General features: G+C 40.8%; 2 protein-coding genes across 2 annotated transcripts in view; one reads left to right on the top strand and one right to left on the bottom strand.

The window, feature by feature from the left end:
• The first annotated feature begins 60 nt into the window (after positions 1-60).
• Positions 61-3,396, top strand: MRPL57 (mitochondrial ribosomal protein L57). The gene is made up of 3 exons (XM_054973971.1): positions 61-119; positions 1,395-1,568; positions 2,958-3,396. Exon 3 carries the CDS (start codon positions 2,982-2,984, stop codon positions 3,294-3,296), a length of 315 nt encoding a protein of 104 aa, XP_054829946.1. The 5' UTR covers positions 61-119; positions 1,395-1,568; positions 2,958-2,981; the 3' UTR covers positions 3,297-3,396.
• Positions 3,397-8,462: 5,066 nt separating this feature from the next.
• The window catches only part of ZDHHC20 (zinc finger DHHC-type palmitoyltransferase 20), a 47,812-nt gene continuing 36,409 nt past the window's right edge, over positions 8,463-19,865 (bottom strand). The window contains exons 9-13 of the mRNA XM_054973753.1: positions 19,571-19,697; positions 17,700-17,789; positions 14,661-14,776; positions 13,789-13,869; positions 8,463-12,683 (exon numbers count right to left, since the gene is read on the bottom strand). Coding sequence (XP_054829728.1) covers positions 13,832-13,869; positions 14,661-14,776; positions 17,700-17,789; positions 19,571-19,697 — 371 coding nt within the window. The 3' untranslated portion in view covers positions 8,463-12,683; positions 13,789-13,831. The remainder of the gene's footprint in view (positions 12,684-13,788; positions 13,870-14,660; positions 14,777-17,699; positions 17,790-19,570; positions 19,698-19,865) is intronic.

The raw sequence follows: 19,865 nt of genomic DNA, 5'->3' as shown, positions 1-19,865 counted from the left end.
TACGCGGCCTCTCGCGAGAGTAGTGCGAACGGAGCGGCTTCTGGGGGGTGTGTGTGTGACGCCATCTTGATTCCTGAAAGGCTGTTTCTGAGGTACGTTGGAGAAGCTTTTAGTATTCGGTGAGTTTTCCAGGGAGGACTTCCCCCCCGCCCCCCGCCGAAACCTAGAGGAAATGTATAGATGCACATATGTACAATATTGTGCACATATGCACAAATGTAAATGCACATTCCCTAACGGCGGCAGAGCTCGCTGGGGCGCGGAAGTGGCTAGGGGGAACGGCGATTTTCCTGCTGGAGCCGCCTTCAGTATCTGGTTTCAGCCGTGTATGGTGTATCTGATCCAGATGGTGGCTGGAGATCTCCTGGAATCGCAACTGATTTCCAGGCGACGGAGATCAGTTTCCCTGTAGAGAATAACTGTATCGGAGGGTGCATTGTGTGGTATCATACTCTCACCGAAGTCCCTCGCCTCCCCAGACTCCACCAGCCTCAGGCATCACCCCCCAAACCTCCAGGAATTGCCCAGTTCTTAGCAAGCCTAGCTCCCCTACACGTTCTTACTGATATTCATTTGGTCCATCGATGAGCCGTGTCAAAGCTAGTATGGTATAATGTTAGTTAAAATGTTCCCTAGGACCGAGGAAGCCCTACTTAAAATTTTTCAAGAGGGCTTTTTTACAGAGATAGGAAGGCTGTTAAGAGATTTCCTCCTATAGTTGTACAGTAAGGAAATGTTTCAGGAAGATGCTTTGGTAAAGGGATGAGGACTGTAGACTACTGTCTGTTGCTGTAAGTTTAGTCTTGTTAGGTAATTTCTGCATTGTTTATCATGTCATGCTAATTATTGTGCTTTGTTTCAGCATTGTTTTAACTCTGTATCAGATGTTGGCTTGTTTTCAAATTTTATGCTATCTCGACCCTATTGCCCTGTTGACGTCCCAGCTGTAGATCATGTTGAGTCTCAGAAAGGCAAACAATAAATAAATGAAATTCAACCAGATCCATTGTTAGGTTAAACAGTTACACATTTTAAAGGAAAACTGGCATGGTTGGTTTACTGCTTTACAAGGCAGTGGACAGACTGTTGTTGATTAAAGACGTACAGCATAGTTGAGCTGTCAGCAGAGCACCTTTTGTAATGTTTAATGCAGTGTGAGAACAGGTGTGTTATAATTGGCGTCCCTTTTAAAAACTAAAATATTCGATAATACATGGTTCTGCATATCTTCATATAAGCTTGAAGCCACTCTTCCCCTAGGGATTTATTATTACAGAATGAAACTCTGTGGCCCTAATCCAGTAGAGTTGCGCATGCTTAAAGCTGTTGAGTAAATGGGAGTAAAGAACTTGACTGGACTGTGGCTTCCATATTTATCAAATCTTGTATATTAGGCCCTCACCCTTGATGCAAGCTCCTGTCAAGAAATCGTGCCTGAACTTTGGGTTCATTCAGAAGCTTTGACCTGGACAGGACTAAGCCAGCCCAATTGGAGAGATAAAAAGTTAGTTGAATCTGCCTTAGTGCCATTAGTGTGGATTGCACATCTTTATCCTACGCTTGTTAAGGTAAGAAGTATCACCAAATTCAGTGGAATTTACTCTTGTATAGATAGGGTTACAGCCTTTGTTTTATAGTTTCTGTTTAGCTTACCTTGTTCCCAAAAGTTTAGGAAAATAACAAAAAACAAACTACTTAGATGGTTAAAATTGTGCAGCTGTCATGACGGCAGCTGTCTTAACGTTACAAGATCATTCTTCTAAATACTCTAGATTCATTTAGTTGGATTGTAACATGTATTTTAGGTTGTTGTAATTCCTATCTTTTTCCTGCTCTTGCCTTCCCACCAGGGGGAAAGTATACACATGCATTAAGTGCTCCTTTCTACTTTCTTGTTACATAGCAAGCCGAAACTGTTGTTTCAATTATCATGAAATAGGCACATTTCTTAGATAAGAGATACCTTGAGACCTATCTTTTTAAAATGAAAGTTATGGTTAGGCATTCTTTGTCTTATACTCAATTAGTTGCCTAAAGAAATATATTTGCTAGAGTTGGTGGTGAAAAGTGAGGTTAAATCACAGCCAACTTAGGGCAACACCATAGGATTTCCAAGGCAAGAGACATTTAGAAGTGGTTTCCCATTTTCTCTGTGTAGTGATTGTGGACTTCCTTGGTGGTCTCCCATGCAAGTAACTAATCAGGGATGACTCTACATAACTTCTGAGATCTAATGAGATAGGCCTCACCTGGGCCATCCAGGTTAGGCCTGCTAGGTTAGCATAGGCTTCTCACTGAGATGATAAACTTGTTTCTAAATTCAACCAGGAAGCTGCCATGGCAGACTAGTAATTTGAACCTGGGTCTCCCAGATCTTAGTCTGACACTCTAACTATACCACACTGGTTTTCTTTCTTTTTCCACATCCATGGCAGCGAGAAAGGTAAGTGGAATCTTTCTTGCCAACATCTAATTTTCCGTGTAGGGGGATTTTTGTATGCATTCAGTCATGTTATTTCCAACTTGCAGTCCAAAGTGCTCAGTTAAGCCACAGAATTATCACCCCAGTGAGAATTTAGCCACAGTCTATCTGTTCAGGCTACATGTGAGTAGCTAAGCAAACAGAAGGACCTGCATCGCTTGGCATGAAGTTAGAAAAGATCAATCCATTGGCATGCTGATTCTACAAAGCTAGCTTAAAGTGAGAGGACACCCATTCACCCCTTGAAGTTCTCTGCAATTCACTGAGAACTCAGAATGGTGCTTCCCCACTGGTGAAGGGATATTAGGCTTGCTGGTAAAGATGTACTTACTAGAATCCCCAATAAGGATAAAACTGGATGTCAACAGCTAAAAGTTGGCATTTTATAATTTGTCTCCAACAGTACTGTTAGTACATCGCTTTGCGCTCAAGCTGTGATCTAAAGCATATTTACTTGTTGCTGTTAATTTTCTAGAAATCAAATTTAACTTTTAACGGAATGTTTCTGACTGTGGCACTACTTCGAAACAAGATTCCTGGGAGACAATGGATTGGTAAACACAGACGGCCAAGGATGGTTACCTATCAAATGAAGTGCAATATGATTCGAAGGTTGGAAATTGAAGCTGAAAATGAGTATTGGCTGAGCCAGCCATACATGACACAAGAGCAGGAGTATCGGCATAATGAAGAAAATAGGCGAGCAAAGCGGCAAGAATTAATGGCTGCATTGAGTTCTAAATTTCCTGAACACAGATATGCCACAGAACATCTAAACCATCTTAATGTTTCCAAGAAATGGGAAACCTCTTAAATACCAGTTTATGTAGTTTATTTAACCCTGATCAGCTGGACTGTGTACATACATGAACAGTGGCAATTCTCAGTTACAGTAAAGCTTGTAGACAAATACATTGTTTTTGCAGTTGAGTCTCTTATTTAATCCACATCATTAGGAATATTTTCTGTCAAGTTATATATTTTTTTCTTGCAAAGGCTTAATAGTATCCTTAGTGAACATCTTCCCATGGAAATGCTTCAAAGTTTAGGCCTGAACATTCTCTTGATTTTTTTGGGCTGGCTTTTAATTGACAGAAGGAATATGCTTAAAGTTCTGTACATTAAATATTTTCCTTCAATCATGAAAGTAATTAGAATGGAATTGCCAGGGGTCCACATAGTTCAATATCCAGTCTGCAAGTAAGATATGGCAGGGAATATTACAAATAGGACCGTTTAAAAATACATACTGTCCGAGGTCTGAGGCACAGCCCCCAGACTTGCTGGGAGGAAGTGACGGGAGGCAGCCAGGAGACAGCTGTCCAGCCGCCGCAGCCAGCAACCAGGGCCAGAACCTGCCTACACCAGGGGGAGGGGAAGAAGCTCCCAAGCCTCAGAGGGCCAGAAGGGGCAGGTGGAGGCCAGCTAGCCCCACCCTCCAGGGGGAGGATGGGCTAAGCAGGGAGAGCTGGGTCAACCTTGAAGGAGTCAGAGCAGAAGGAGAGGCAAAGGTAGTGGGAATAAGGCCCCAGCAGCTATCCAAGCAGAGTCCTTACCAGACAAGGAAGAAAAGCAGCCACAGCAGCTCAGAGCCATGCCCCAGCCTACAGCCCAGCTAGAAGGCAATAACTGGCTTAGGGGATGCCAGGGGCAAAGCAACTCCAGGTGGAGCTGAGGCACTCTGTGGGGAAGCTGGGCAGCCAGCCAAGGAGCCGCAGCTGGGCCTGCCTTCAGCAATTGGCTCAGCCAGAGAGGCTTGACAGCCAGCCCACGAGACACAGCTGTAGCTGGCCAACTCAGCCAAAGCAGCTACCCCAGCTGCAACTGCTTGAGGCAGCCCAGGACAATGCTGGAAGGCAAAGGAGAGGTGTGGCCTGGCATGTGGAGTCTGGAATGAGGGGTAGGATATAAGGAGAGTCCACCCACAGGGCGGGGTGGGTTGTGTAGGAGCAATGGAGTGTAGTTGGAGGAGAGCAAAGCGAGAGTGAAAGAAGGTGAGGAGAGCTGATGGAGGAGATCGAGCGGGATGATGGGAACAGGTTGAGCAGGCCAGCGAGTGGATTGAGAGGGAGTCTGGGTGAGGTATACAGCCCCTCCATCCACAGAGCAGGGTCCTGCAATATCCCTGTCACCCCTTTGACATCAGGACTAGGCACGGCGGTGCCCCGCCCAGCAGTGCCCACCGCAAGCCCTGACACATTACCACTAATGTACATACAGTTAAAAAAAAACATGTCCTACCCCAAAGATTTTACAAAACATTGACAGTGGAGGAGATGCTGAAGGCAATAAAAGATAAGCATGAGAAGTCTCACTCATTTACCTAGGGTTATTTCATTTGGGGATAAGCACTAATTCTATTAAGCATCAGCAGCCAGTAATATTCTGAAACTAGTGTTTTTTTGTATTGAGCTACCAGCTATTGGATCTATTCTTTATATATTCTTCTGAATTCTCAATGCTGCTGTTAGGCTTGCATCACAACATTTATAGATTGGTTGAGCTTTGTCAAGTGCTTCCTTTGTCTCATACTGGGTGCCTACTAGTTTCAATGGATTACAGCTTATTTAGAAGGATCATTAATTGTCCCCCATACCACTTTATTTGTACTGCTCACTGGATTGATTTATTTAAAACATTTGCTGCCTTTCCTCCAAAGGTGCTCAAGGTGGCTTACAATGTAAAAATCAAAAACAGTTAAAATACACTTAAAACTGTCATAAATAAAACAGTCTTCAACTGCCTCCTGAAGCTAGAGTGTGACAGGGCCAGGCACATCTCTCTGGAGAGACTGTTCTTCAGTTGTGGTACTGTCACCAGTAAAGCCCTCTTTCATGTATCTACCAACTAAGCTTCTTTGATGGGACCGTCAGGAGTACCTTTCCCTGTGATCTTAACTTAGGGGCAGGAAAGTATGGGAGAAGACAGTCCTTCAGATATAAGCCATGTAGGGCTTTAAATGACAACCAGCACCTTGAATTTGGCACTAGAGTGGATTGATAGCCAGCGTAATTGCTATAATGTTGGGGTTGCATGTTTCCAATAGCTGGCCCTGACCAATCCAGCCGTGGCTTCCGAACCATCTTCAAGGGTGACACTGAGTAGAGGGCATTGCAATAGTCCAATCAAGATATAACTAAGGCGTGGCTCACTATGGCTAGATCTGACCGAACCAAGAACGGCTGCAGCTGATGCACCAGTTGAAGCTTGGCAACCACACTGAGCCACCGCAGCCACCCAGCTTTCTGACTGCTTTATCAAGCAGTACTCGTTAAGTATTCCTAACCTGACTTCAGGGAGTGTAACCTCATCCAAGATGGGAAATCTCACATCAATGGTCAGCCTTTGTACGAACCCAAAAAAAACTCTTGTCATAACCTCTTGTCCTGCTGATCCATTCCAGCCATGTTGGTGCATCCTTCAGCTCTATCAACTCCCTCTGGGTGTTGCTATTATTTATTTAAATTGGGCTTTCAGACCACAGGATCCCAAATTTATCTTTCCCACATCCAGTGCTGAGAAACATGATACATAAAACAACATATTTTCAAGGTATTTATTTAGTTTTGTTTGCATTCATTGTGTCATAATCCATTAATATATCACCACTTTGGCAAAGAAGGGTTTAGATTATGCATTTTTCCTTGATCATGAGTTACAAATAAGATATGAATGGAAGTCTGCACTTTGATTTACAAAATATTCGACATGATCTAAAATTATTACATTGGTGGAAAACATGAAGACATTTCAAGGTACAATCAAAAATAAGAAAATTTCAGGCAAATTGATCTCTGTACTTGTGTATTTATAAAATCCCATTTAAAAAGTCACTTTGAAGTATTAAACAAGTAATTGCAATGTTTTTGTGCATAGGAATATTCCTATAGGCAACATAAAAAGATGTTATTCACATGTATCCTCCTCTAACTTCACAATTTAAATACTTGCAACTTTACTTAGTACAATTAAGATACTGATCGTTAAATAAAATACTTGCAGACACCTTATCAGGAATACAGTGCAATGTATTGCATCTGACATATGCACTGGTAAACACGCAGGTTGAAGCAGTCCCAGAGATAAACCAGGGATGTTCATTCTACGGCCATGGAATTTACATTGGGGGGAGTGATGGAGCAGTGGGCAGCAATTATCTACTTGCTACACCTTCAGTCCTAAACTTGACAGTCAGCTGTATTGACTTCTAAAGTTCCAAATAAAGGGATTTAGGACTGCAGTAAAAGTTGTAATCCTTAAACCACGTACTAGAGACCAGTCTTGGTGTTATCCTATAATTGCAACACAATATAAACCATATAAAATGTGGAGGCTACTAGCTCTTTGGTGTCAAGAAAAAGAGGATCCTGACAATGTCTTAACATATCACCAGATTACCACGCATTCATCTCACTGTTTTCATCTGAAAGTAATTTTGTAAACATGATCAGACTTCTTTTAACATTCAAGTAATATCTGTAAAATAAACTGGACTTTTAGATTGATGCAAGAGAATACAAGTAGCTAGGATTCAACTTCACTTACTGTATTATGGCTGGCATCTCATAAAAAGTCTCTTGGACTTTTGACAATACTTTCAACAGAAATGGAGCTCAACGGTCACTGAACTGAGAAGGGGGGGTTTCTCAAGGCTGTCAGAAAATACCTACTAATGTTGAAAGTGTTCATACTACACACTGTTTTCTAAATATATATTGTCTGATCCTCAAAGCACTCTGTTGATGCTAGCCTTATTCACCAGAAACATACGTTGAAGACTGAAAACCTATAAACATGTATTTCAATATAACAAAACTTTACACATTACTCTTTGGTATCAGTTAACGTTACTGGTAAGGTGTTCATGAACTAAGTAATTACAATTTGGATATCTTTCCCCCTTTTTCAAGAGTCCAGTGTTGATCTAATACACAAGTAGTTTGGTAATTTCACCAGTTAATGGGATCTTTTCAAAGCGGTTTAAGGCGTGCAGAACAATCTAAAATATTAAACATTCATACTGTAGTTTTAAGTGATCCTGACAAGACAGAAAAAAGATGAATGCGTAATATTGATAATCTGGACACCTAACATTCATAAAAGTGCATGTGGACCTTTATTCCTATGTACATGTTACAAAGAGAACCCTGTTACCCACTCCTTTTATGTAATCTGCATACGTAATACCATAGTACAAAAAGAAATTTACCGTTGTTGACCTATTGGCAAGCACAACTCATACATGTATAATTTGGCTCCCAAGATTTAGTCCCATCCTCTCCCTATGAGAAACTACTGAGGTACAAGGCTGAGGCATTCTAAGAAAGGCAGAGCAGGACAGCACCACCATATTAGAGGAAGTCCTTTTGCTACAGCTCTTAGTTGGTGTAAGACTACTCTGCAGGCCTTACTATGGGACGTAAGAAAGCAGCAGCAGCGTCATTCTCTCTCCATTCCTATGTGCCCTAAAGAACTTTTTTATGTTCCACAAAAGAGCTTTCCTCATTGCACTTAAGCCAAAGCACTGAACCTTTTGTGCAGGGAATGGGGTCAAATCCCAGCATCTGAGGAACATGACAGATGTTCGATGTATTGTCGAAGGCTTTCACGGCCGGAGAACGATGGTTGTTGGGGGTTTTCCGGGCTGTATTGCCGTGGTCTTGGCATTGTAGTTCCTGACGTTTCGCCAGCAGCTGTGGCTGGCATCTTCAGAGGTGTAGCACCAAAAGACAGAGATCTCTCAGTGTCACAGTGTGGAAAAGATGTAGGTCATTTGTATCTACAAATGACCTACATCAGTAGATACAAATGACCTACATCTTTTCCACACTGTGACACTGAGAGATCTCTGTCTTTTGGTGCTACACCTCTGAAGATGCCAGCCACAGCTGCTGGCGAAACGTCAGGAACTACAATGCCAAGACCACGGCAATACAGCCCGGAAAACCCCCAACAACCATGACAGATGTTAGTACTAAGGGCAGACAACCTGTTCAACATTTATTTAAGTGGCAAGGGAGGAAAGAGTTAAACATCCCTTTAAATTCTGTCTTCTAAGCAGCTGTGTGGGTATGGTTTGACAGCTCACAAAGTCAACATATCCTGTTGTACCTTCTCCCACATTTTAACAGGTTTCTTTTTCACAATTCATTTTACAACCTACAAAAATGCTATTTCATATAAATCTCCACATGATACATTAAGATTTGGAAAGTGAGCCAAATTTCTTCTTTTTACTCTTTTCCATAAGAACATCATTATTAGAATATAATTACACACAAGAGAATTTATCAGATTTTTGCCTTCCGAATTTGTATCTTGATACCAAAAAAGCTCTATTTTAGTTATTATTTTATAGTGCTTCAAATAGCCGTATAATAGGGGGAAATGTACGTATCAAAATGGGATGAGACGCCGCTACAAAGCCAGTATCCAGCTTTGAGGTCACTGCTGTCATGCCTCACAGCACAGGTGTTTCAACTCTTCCTTGGAAAGAGGGGACTGGAATGTCAGAGCTCTGTGGGAAGAGAAAGGCGACACCTTCTACATTTCATACTTGTATTCTAGAAGATACACAGACACCCTCTCAAGGCAGGCTTCAGAAGCATAATTAATTTGTTTTAAGCTAAACTGCATGTTGAACAACTGAATGTTGATCACAAGCTACAAGTTACTCAAGATGTGGTGTATATGTGCTTAAGCCACTTTAGTGCTGTTTTCAGACTTAAGAGGTCTGAGTATCAAAACATACTAATTTTATGTGGTTTGGGGATAGGCCGTTAAGAGATTTTGTGTGTTTAGGGCCAGTTCTGGGTTTTGAGAGGCCCTGGACAGCGAGATTACTCAGGGACCACCCTCTCCTCCTTTGCCCACCACCAGCACCACCTCTCTTGCTGTCTCCCCACCTGCCTGTGAATCCTTCCCCTGCCTGCTCATGACCCCCTCCCACTGCCAATGCTCACAGCCACCTGCAGGCCTTTTTCTCCACAGCACTGGGCAGTGTGTGCAACTGGGAGTGCCACAGCTGTGACCATAAAGACCACTGTTTGCATCACCCACATGTTGTTCCCAGGTGGTGCCGGGCAACCAAGACAGACAGCAGCGTAAGATGTGGAATGTTCGTAACAAGCGGGTGGAGGAACAATGTGCAAGTGGGTAGCAGAAATGTGTGGGCTCTGGTAGATGCCCCACCTAAGGGTATGCTGACACTGGCCCTGTGTGTAGTTATGCCAATTTGAAGGAAAAATGAAAATACTAGGGTGGATCCTGCTGGAGAAACATTTTATATTACTGAAATGAAAGCAATTGGGAGATGTTACTGAGCTGCTAATTTCTTTTCAGATTCTGTTGCAGAAAAAAAAAAACTCAGGGCACAGTCTTCCCAGTAACAGCCTACTTCATACATTTGACAAAAGCCGGCTCAAAAAATTATGATAAATTTTTTATCCTAAAGGTGCCACATGACCGCTACCTGCATTTGCAGATTCAGGAGCAAAGCAACTGCTCCTATTTACTCAGAGCACTACCATTTGAATTTTGATGATGTATGACAAAGAATGAATCAGAAACTTCAGTTAGTGATCCAAATCCTAGAAATAGTAGCCTGTTGTTGCTAATAGGATTTTTTAGAAATTCTTACATGATCATGAAGTTGGGTTTGAAGGCTACTGAGCTCCTCCCTAACAAGCTTTGCTTAAGGATGGCAATGGACAGGCAAGCAGTTAGGATAGTAAAAGAAAACAAAGCTTACTGCAGAAGTCTATGTTCTCTCTCCTCCCATTACTGTATATGACATTTGCAGGTCTGGACTAAGGCACAGTCAGTGGCCTAGTAATCTACATAGTCTCATTTTTGGGTCTAGCCAAGGTGCTGCAATTCATCTAGAGTCTATGAAGGTTGAACAAGTAAGAGCAAGCTAACACTTATTTTTATAACCTCTTTTTAATACCGTGTTTGTTTATATCACCACAATGCCTTTTAATACCAACTTTACAGTTAAATCCTGAAAGAAAGTCAAGTCGTTTTTCTTTCCTGTTTTATCTGAAGCAGAAATAGTAAAAACAATTGGGAAAAAGAAGCTAAAAATGAATAGCCTATGGAGTTAGCAACTGCTAAAGGGGTGGAGGGAAGGAGAGGTAGAACAGGGACGTCTCAAAAGATGAAGGCCTTAATGTACCCCCAAGTCTATCGTTAAAATGTACACAAGTTTTTTCTTCTCATTGTGCCTGGTAAAAGGGAGACATGAATCTAATAACTTACATTTTCCAAAACTGAAACCTGCATACTCACATACTTGCTATTGGGTTGGCTCAGAAAACTACTGGGTGGCTATAAAATTGCAGGTTAAACTGATTGGGCAGTAACACAGGTTTGTTGCTCACACCTGTAGTGCATGGAAAGTTTACTTTCTGGCCTGATCAAGCTCCAGTTCATTGGGTCACCAAAACTGAACTGGAATTTGTTTACTCCGCACAAATCCTGCTTGTGTCAGTTTGAGTGCATGTAAATACAGCAACAAACTTTGGTTGTGTCCAATCACAGTTTAACTGCAGCTTGTCATGACATCTGAAGGTAGCTTGTCAGCTGAACGCAAAAAGCTTGCTGGTTGAGAGCGTTACACTCGCGCTTCAATTTCTGCAGTAGTTTCCTGTAGCTTTCCAGACACAATCCACACTAGTTTTGAACTAAGCTGCCTTTAACAGCTTAGATCTGCATACTGTTGCCCTTTCTTGTCCTATGATATGCAAGACAAATTCCCAGAAAAACTCCTGGTAAATCTGTGTGACTTTCTTATTTGATTTAGCTTTTGCTAGGGTTCAGAGATTAAATAACTTATCTTGTTACTTTTAGAATGGAATTTTGTACGTTTTAAAATTAATTTAGGAGCTGTATGGTGTGCTCAAGATAGGATATCTAGATAAATAAATGTCCTCCCCACCTTCGCCAGTCATGCTTCGAATATCTCAGTGACTTTAGTGAACAGATCATCACAATTATGTTCCTGTTACATTATATTACTTGCACAGATAAGGATTTGTGCCCAAGGACAAAGCCCAGAATCAGTGAGATTGTTGGAAAGGGTGGTGGCTTCAGAATCCCAGGAAACAAAGCAGCCTCATTTGAGTGTGAGATAAACCTCTTCCCTTGTATGTCATCTTCCCTACTGTATTTGAGTAATACTCCTGGGAAAGATCCTTGTGGAATCCATCCCCACAGCAGATCCTATAAACATGCTTCCCTTCTCTTAAAGGAAATAAATGGATAGTCCCCTGGACTTGGCCTGAAAGAAATGTCAGTACATATTACCTATTGGCTTTCGATGGGATCTGTATTTTAGGAGTGTCAACCAGGAAGACCTAGTAAAAATATTACTTTAAACATACCTACACGGGGTTAAGTGAATTACATGGCTTACACCAAACAGTGAAGAAATGAAAATATTGGCTTTTAAAAACAAAACAAATGAAAACCAGGAAACTAATTCTCCAGTCTAATGAACCAAGCTGACAGTGGGCCTAATTCTGAAATAAACAAGCAACAAGTTAACCTTGTTTCTGTATCGTATTACAAAAAAGCAAGTCTGAAGAAAAAGAACTTCAATATTAGACTGGACTAAAAAGCCAGGATGTAGGGTAGGCTGCTTTGTGACACTTACCAATTCCTCTAGTTCTTTGATAATGGTGGTGAAGGAAACAAAACTGCACCATGCCACACGTCCACCAGGTTGTATTTGAGTCACACATAGCTGTACTGTGCAGTTTTAATGGCCATATTCCATGGTTGTCTACTGTACCTACTTCTCTCTCTCCCCCCACTTCTCCTAGAGACCTGCTATGAAAATAATTCCTGCAAAATGCTGGCATAGCACTGTCTCTCACATGATTTTTGCAGAATTAGTCCCCTCCATTGTAATGCAGCTGGAATGCATAGTTTCTGCATTTTGACTTTTGCGCACCCTTGCAGGGCATTTCAGAATTTGGCCCTTTTGCAGTGGCTTGTCCATGTTGCAAAATGCACATCAAGAATCTTAAGGCATCAGTCATACTTCCCACTCTGTAGTAGTGCTTATAAAAATCCATTGTACACTGTACAAGGATTTCGTTTTTCATATCCTGTTAACATGCTTGCACTGTTCCATTGATATATCAGTGTCTTCCATACAAAATTAATTAATATCCAAGCACGAATGTATTGTAGAAACCTATTTGGAAGAAAAATTAAAATTAGTTTTAAGTGCCATATGGGATAAGCATACCGACAGAGAGATGGAAAAGCGGACAAGTCCAAGCTACATAACTCACCCTCAAATCTATGCAAATTTCTATGTAACTGCTACCCACATTAAAGGAAGGATTGCAAAAAATACTGAGCACACATGGTCCTATGCCACCACCTGCTTTCTACCCACTCAAGTCTCAGTCTGGCAAGCTAGCAATTGCATTAGAAACTAATTTCTATCCAGACAGAAGCTGTTTACGCTCCATGATTGTCATTTGAGAACAATTCAGTCTTGTCTTCCTGAATGTTCCTTGCTGAAGTCTGCAGCTTTAAATCTACTTCTGTGACAGATCTATTGCTACTGCTTGATTTGTCAAGAGTGAATAAGAATGCCTCAAGGCGACCTGGAAACTCTTTTTCCCAATTCCAGCTGCATGGGGGCTCCATATTAAGGAAGAAGCATTATCCACATGTTTGGAGGTACTTCTTCTAAGGTGGAGCTCCAGTACTAAAAACAAGCTCCAGGTCTGAGTCTACATTAGATTAAGCTAAGTGTACAATGGTAAAAGGAGACTGTGGCTTGCTTCACACGCAACACTAACCTTTGGATTGGTGTTACACAAATAAGCCTCAGCTAGTTTATACTTTCACTCCTCCTCCTCCCTCCACTCCTACGTGCAAATTTGCACATTCCCCAAGAACTGGAAAATTATGGCATGTACTTGGCTTTCACAGCATAATCACACCATGGTTTGCAATTCTGGTTTGGGATGACTTGGAAACCTGCGTTTGCAGGTTTGGATGTAATGGCAAACTATGACTTGCTGCGAAATAGGAACGGATGGAATGTGGTGTGAGAGGGGAAGAGGATGAGAACCCAAGGTGTGGAGATATGGCTGAACTGCACTTTAGCCTGTCTAAGAAAAATAATGGACAGAGGACAATCTTCTCTGGGTCAAAATATTCTTGCCCACCTCTATTAATTAGTCACATTTCTTTAAGATTTTTTCCACTCAAAATAATTTTATTTCTTTGTGAGGCCAAGATTAATTATTATTTTTCAGTAGAAATTATTTTATATATCTTACCATTTTTTCCTCTTCTTGTGAGGGTTGGATAGGGAAGCCATGATCAGCTTTCCAATGTAACTATAATATGCTTTTTAACATCTACATCAAAATAGAAAAAAAAACACAGCATAAAGCACAATTTACATGATAAAAGAATAAAAAAATTAAAACCTGTACCTGAATTCTTTGCTTATATTAATTTGTATAAGATAAAAATTCTCCTCTGTCAAAAACTAAATCCTTACAAGAATTAAAAAGAAAACCAGAACATTGCGTTGGATTCTAACATGTGATACTGGAATGCAGTTCTGTTTGTGCAAGACCTTTTGTAAGATCAAGTGCCAATTTTTTATTCTGAAGCAGTGCTCCCATAAAACAAAAATCAAAAGGCTATTTGATGCGGTTTTTATGGTCAAATTTAGAGGGGTGGTGGTGGCTGAAATATACCTTGTGCTTTGTCTTGCACAAATGGAAAGGCAAGATGAGATATCGTCAAGTTGACTTTGTCGAAAGGCTATTTGTGATCTCTTGTGTTTCTGCTTGTGCAAGAGCTCTACATTTCTAATAATTTTTATAAAATTTATTAAATTTATATTCTGCTCTGAGCACACTTGTGAGGAGAGCAGGATATAAATTTAATAAAATAAATAAATAGTCAGCTTATTGGAACTTTTCAGTTCTATAGCAGGACCTGGACGGCCCATGCTAGCCATGGGAGACCACTAAGGAAGTCCAGGGTCACTATGCAGAGGCAATCGATGTCAAATCACCTCTGAACATCTCTTGCCCTGAAAACCCCACAGAGTCCTCTTAAGTCAGCTGCAACTTGAGAGCACTTTACCTTTACACACGCACACACCAAGACATTTTACTCTCTTAACATTCAATACCTGATTTAACATTTTCTTCTTCTGAGTTGACTTCTGTCCACTGGTTTTCATTGGCTAGCAATCGATTCTGGGACTCGCTGAGTGGTCTAGTAGGAAACGGCTGACTGGGGCCAGAGCTGGAAAGCAGAAGTGCTGTCAGAGGTTGAGTTCTACCACACCAATGGTTTACCCTTCAAAACCTTTCTTTAAATAAATATCCTTGAATTTGGAAGAAAACTACATATCAGGTATTATAGATTAAATTCCCAGTCTGTCTCATGGGCACACAAGAGAACTGTGAGTGCCTGGGTGAGAAACAAAAAGAATGTGCAAGGATTTATCCAGTCAGAATAGAGGGCTGGAAAGATGGCTAATTTGGTCTGGAGGAGTCAAGGAGGAGGAAAAAAATGGCCTTAGAAAAATACACACGGTGTTTTTAATTGAGCTTCTGCTGTAAATCTGACCAAAGATGCCTACACTTACAAATTTCTTTTCTTTTTCCAAGACCATGACTCCAATGTCAGAAGACCCCGTGTGGTGTAGAGGTAAGAGTGCTGGACTAGGATCTCAGAGACCCAGGTTTGAGTGCAACGCAAACTTGCTGGATGACACACATTCCACTTAATCTATCTCACAGGGATGTTGTGAGGCAAAATGGAGGAGAGGAGAATGCTGTAAGCTGCTTTGGGGCCCCAGTGGGGAGAAAGGTGGGGTATAACATAAACAAATAATACATTTACCTTTTACACTTCCATGCTGAAATTTATGTAACTCAGGTTTTCTGTGTCCAAGTCATAAAACAGATCCAACAGATGATACAATTCCTTTTCCACATTATATTTTCTAATTAGTTGATAATTATTAACCCCAATTTTCTAGTCAAGTTTCTCAGCCTCCCTAGAGGCATTATAGTACATGTTTTATTTGTCTTTTGATCTTTCCCACCATAAAAATAGAAGAGATAAAATAATTTAGGGGATAGTGTTCTAGTACCTTTATATATTCTTCTTTCCACTCTAATATAAGTCAATCCCTTTTTCTCTTACTTTATAAAAGAGAAAACTGCTGCTAATATGTCTACTAGATTCCAATCCATTCCAACATGAAATAAGCTTCCATAAAATCAACTGTATTATCAGAAGCCATGGGGTTCTGTGGTGAAGCTACTGGTATTGATTCGTACTGATATCAACACAAAAATTAGGGGAAGCAACTGAGAGAGATCCATCTGAAGGTAGATAGGAAATGATGAACAGTGAGGGCAAGGGGCGGGGCTAAAAAGGAAGCATACTATCCAGCCTGCCAGCTAAGATCTGCTTTTCAAGCCCTGCTCTCTGTGCCCCTGCCTTCAGAGGTGAGGTGGGTTGTGTGAGAAATGAGATTTCCACAAAGAAAAAACATTTGTAATAATTTAAGAATATATTTTGTTGTTGTTTGATTATGTATAGAGGTTCTGTAATGGGATAGCAGGAAGGTTTCAAATTGTTCAAGCATATTTTCAGTTGGTGAGGCAAATGACTGTTGCCAAGGGGAGGTTAAAAGGTCACTAAAGAAGAACCTTCAAGCTCAGAATTGGTTTTCAATTAAGAAGGATGCTTTGAGGGGGCTCCTAAAGTCTGGATTCCAGAACCAATAAGAAAACAGGGTTGCACTCATCTGTAATAGTTGTTCATCCAAGTGTTCTGTGCAGGCACACATGGGAACTATGCATGTGCAGGCCAGCTGCAGATGTTTGAAAGACATGCTCCTGAAGGCATGTCTATGAATTACAATCACAGAGGCCATAGCTCTGAAAGAACAGTCCCCAATATGTCTGGCTGTATTAGTTTGTTGATCTCCTTGCGGGATTTGTTTAATCTCGGATTAGGCTTTTATATGAGCCAATCTTTTCCCATAAGAAAAGTTGCTATCAGGCCATTAACGGCCTCATAATTGCCAATTCTAAAGTTTAAGGCTGTGGAAGCATAAACCTTTCTGCTCAGTATGTCTAACTTCCTGCCTTCCTTATCTCCTGGACTCGAATGGCCTGTGCTTTTTTGGAGAGCCTTGCCTTGCAGGGTCTCAGTGACAATAGAAGTTGCGGGAGGGTGAGCAAACAGAAAACTTGACCTTTCCTGGCAGTTGAGAGAAGCACAAAGAAGAGAGGCAGCAGAGGAGCAGCTGGAAGGTGGTTGGTTCTTCTTCAGGAAGAAGTCCGTAAAGAAAGCTGCCAGCCATGGCCTTCCAAGAGTTGAGTGAGAGTGAGGCAGAAGGCAGGGAGGATTTACCATTGAGGAGAAGGCCTGAGAAGCAGCACAGATAGTTTAGGAAGAGACTAAAAGATGTGTGGCAGGACCAGAGGGAAGACTGTGATGTAGCCTGAGATAGTACTATTCCAGTATCAACAGGGAGCTGCCAGGCCAACCAGGACATTCTCCAGCCGTAACTCTATGAGCTACTGGCTGGGCTGGAGGAATAGGGTAATCTGGCCTTTTTATTTTAATAGAGAGAGTGACTATTAGATCCTCATCTTAGCAAAAGTCCTTCAATGAGAGACAGAGTGGCATAGACATTTGATCTACAATTGTTTGAAAAACATATCTATGTATTTTTTTCCTATTTTAGACATAAGTCTTTATTTCCTAGGGACCTGGCCAACTACCTATTGAGGAGGACCAACTACCTGGTGAGATTTTGGAGAAGGGGTCTGATCTGGTCATCACAGGTGGTGAATAGAGACAGGGCATTTTCTGTGGTGGCATCTCGCCTTTGGAATGCTCTCTCCCTTGAAGCTCACCTGGCACGTACTTCACTTTCTTTTAGACGCCAGGGTAAAACACATCTGTTAACATAGGCTTTTAATTAGAGCTATTAACAGCTTTTTAATGGTCTGCTTCAGTTTTATGGTAGTTTTAATGATGCTTCTACTTCTGACCACATGTCAGAAGTAGCAGCAGGGAAGAGAGGAACAGAAACGGGAATTATGGGAATGAGAAAGAAAGGAGTTTGCCAGTTGTGGCCAACTTTCTGAAATGATACAGTGAGATAAATGAAAGTAAAAACAAGTATAAAAAACCAAACCTTTTGGCAGGTTCATTTTGTCTTGAAACAGTAAGCTGCTCTGGATCCATAATCACTAGGCGCGTTGGAAAGTTACTGCCATCTCCTAGGCTGCATGATGAAATAAACATGTAGTTAATATGTAATTAATATACTAATTATTAAAACACGAATACTCATTCATATAATGGGTTTTTAAAAAGACTCAAGTGCTTTGAGAGAAGGAAAGAATTGACATATTCAGTTGGATCAGTGCATACAGACAGAGTATCACCCTGTAGGTAGATAGTACATAAAATGAGAATACTGCCTTGTATTAGATAATTTTTGCAATATAGAAGGCTGCATTGTAAATATTAAAAGGAAAGAGCACATTTTAGCAACATGTAATTTGCACACCATTATCACAAACTTTATGAAAGCTATTACACATTAGTTTTTTAAAACATTACTTGTTTGCCCTTAGACATGCAAAATTAAGTCTCTTCTTGAAAGATTTTGATACAGATACATAAAATTAATGGATGTTATAATGTGTAGTAAACTTGAGGTTGGGCAGAGTGGTACTTCAAAACTTAAGAATGTTTGGATTGCAGGCATTTGCAATTTTATCAATTAACTGGGTTTTAGCTATTGCTATTCAATTAATACTATTGCAAAGAAATTATACTTGGTTGGGTGGACTGCTGACTTTACCTAATATGGCCTGTTTTGGTACGCTTCTGCTTACCGCTGGCTGTGTGTCCAGTGTATCAAACGGGATGCTGGACTAGATGGACCACTGGTCTGATCCAACAAGGCACCTCTTGTGCATTTTTACATTGAGCAAGTTACACTTGCTATTTCTATTGACCCTTAATAAAACAGCAGAGGCAAGGATTTTCGACAGTCTAGTGTTCTGACAATGCTACTCATACAATCCTCATCAAGGTTACTGTTTTTCTTCTTAAAGAAGAGAAAATTATATGCATTATTTAGGGTATGAAAAATGCTGGGATTCATACCTAATCATGATCAACTATTTTGATTCACCTTGTTTTAAATTCCTGAAATCACAGGAACCGTGTTTTTTTGCCATTTAACCCTATGGTTCTGCCTATACTTAGACATATTCCAATGAGACAAACAAAAAAAAAGGAGCCTCATTCCAATGCTTCAACCTAGTTAAGTCCCACAACATCCAATGAGGTTTAGTCCCTCCAAAGAGTGCACAGGATTATGGCCTTAAACTCCAGAACAGCAATCTGTCATTGAATTTCTTAAAATTTTAGCATAAAGATGCAACCATCTAGATTTGTATGTGTGAATGCTATGACAGTGCCCTCTGAAGAGTACAAGAGGTGAGGACCATGGATCCGTGGCAGAACACCTGCTTTGCATGCAGAAGGCCCCAGATTCAATCCCCGGCTCCTCCAAGTAAAAGGCAATAGGAGATGGGAAAGATCTTTATCTGAGACCCTGGAGAGCCCCTGCTAATGAGAAGAGGCAATAATAAGCCCGAAAGACCAATGGTCTGACTCAGTATAAGGCAGCTTCATGTGCACACAAGAGGATGCAACTGGGGGTGGGTTCTGCATAAGAGATCATTTAATTATGTCTAAGGATGCCAGATGCAGAGCAATAGTACTGTAATAAAGGCTACAACCAGCATATTCTCTGCTCCATTATGTGCAGAAACAATATTGGAAGAAAGCAGCTATGTATAGGAAAACATTTAATTTAGTGCTCAGTCAGGGTGTTTGGAGAATGTACAATTCAAAATTAGAAGACTTATAAAATCAGAGAATTTTTATATTTCTGCTCCTGTTTAGGATGTTACTACTAGGCATAAAACTAACTAGGCGTTAGTTACTCTTTCAATATATTTTTAAAGCTGAGAAAACAGAATTTACCTTGTAAACATAGGTAACAACCAATACTTTTTTTCATCTCCGAAAACTTCTCTCAGGTTTTTACTGCATCCAAGAGAGAAGCCATTTTTGTCAGGTCCATTTCGAAACATGGGTGCCCGGAAAGCTTCTGTACCACACAAACCATATAGGGGAAAAAATTAAGGACGTGGTAAAGGAAGGAGCAGTGAAAGAGAAAGACAGACATCTCTAGAAGATTAGCAATGCCATCCTAAGCAGAGTTAATGCTTTTAAGTCCACTAATGTCAACAGGCTTAGAAAGTTGTAACACTGCTTA

This window comes from Eublepharis macularius, chromosome 3, assembly GCF_028583425.1.
Source record: "Eublepharis macularius isolate TG4126 chromosome 3, MPM_Emac_v1.0, whole genome shotgun sequence".
Taxonomy (NCBI): domain Eukaryota; kingdom Metazoa; phylum Chordata; class Lepidosauria; order Squamata; family Eublepharidae; genus Eublepharis; species Eublepharis macularius.
Note: the sequence above shows the minus strand (reverse complement) of the source record. Positions and strands in the feature narration are given on the sequence as shown.

What these genes read in the sequence shown, in the direction of transcription:
- MRPL57 (XM_054973971.1), top strand. Translation starts at nt 2,982, where the DNA reads ATGTTTCTGACTGTGGCACTACTTCGAAACAAGATTCCTGGGAGACAA.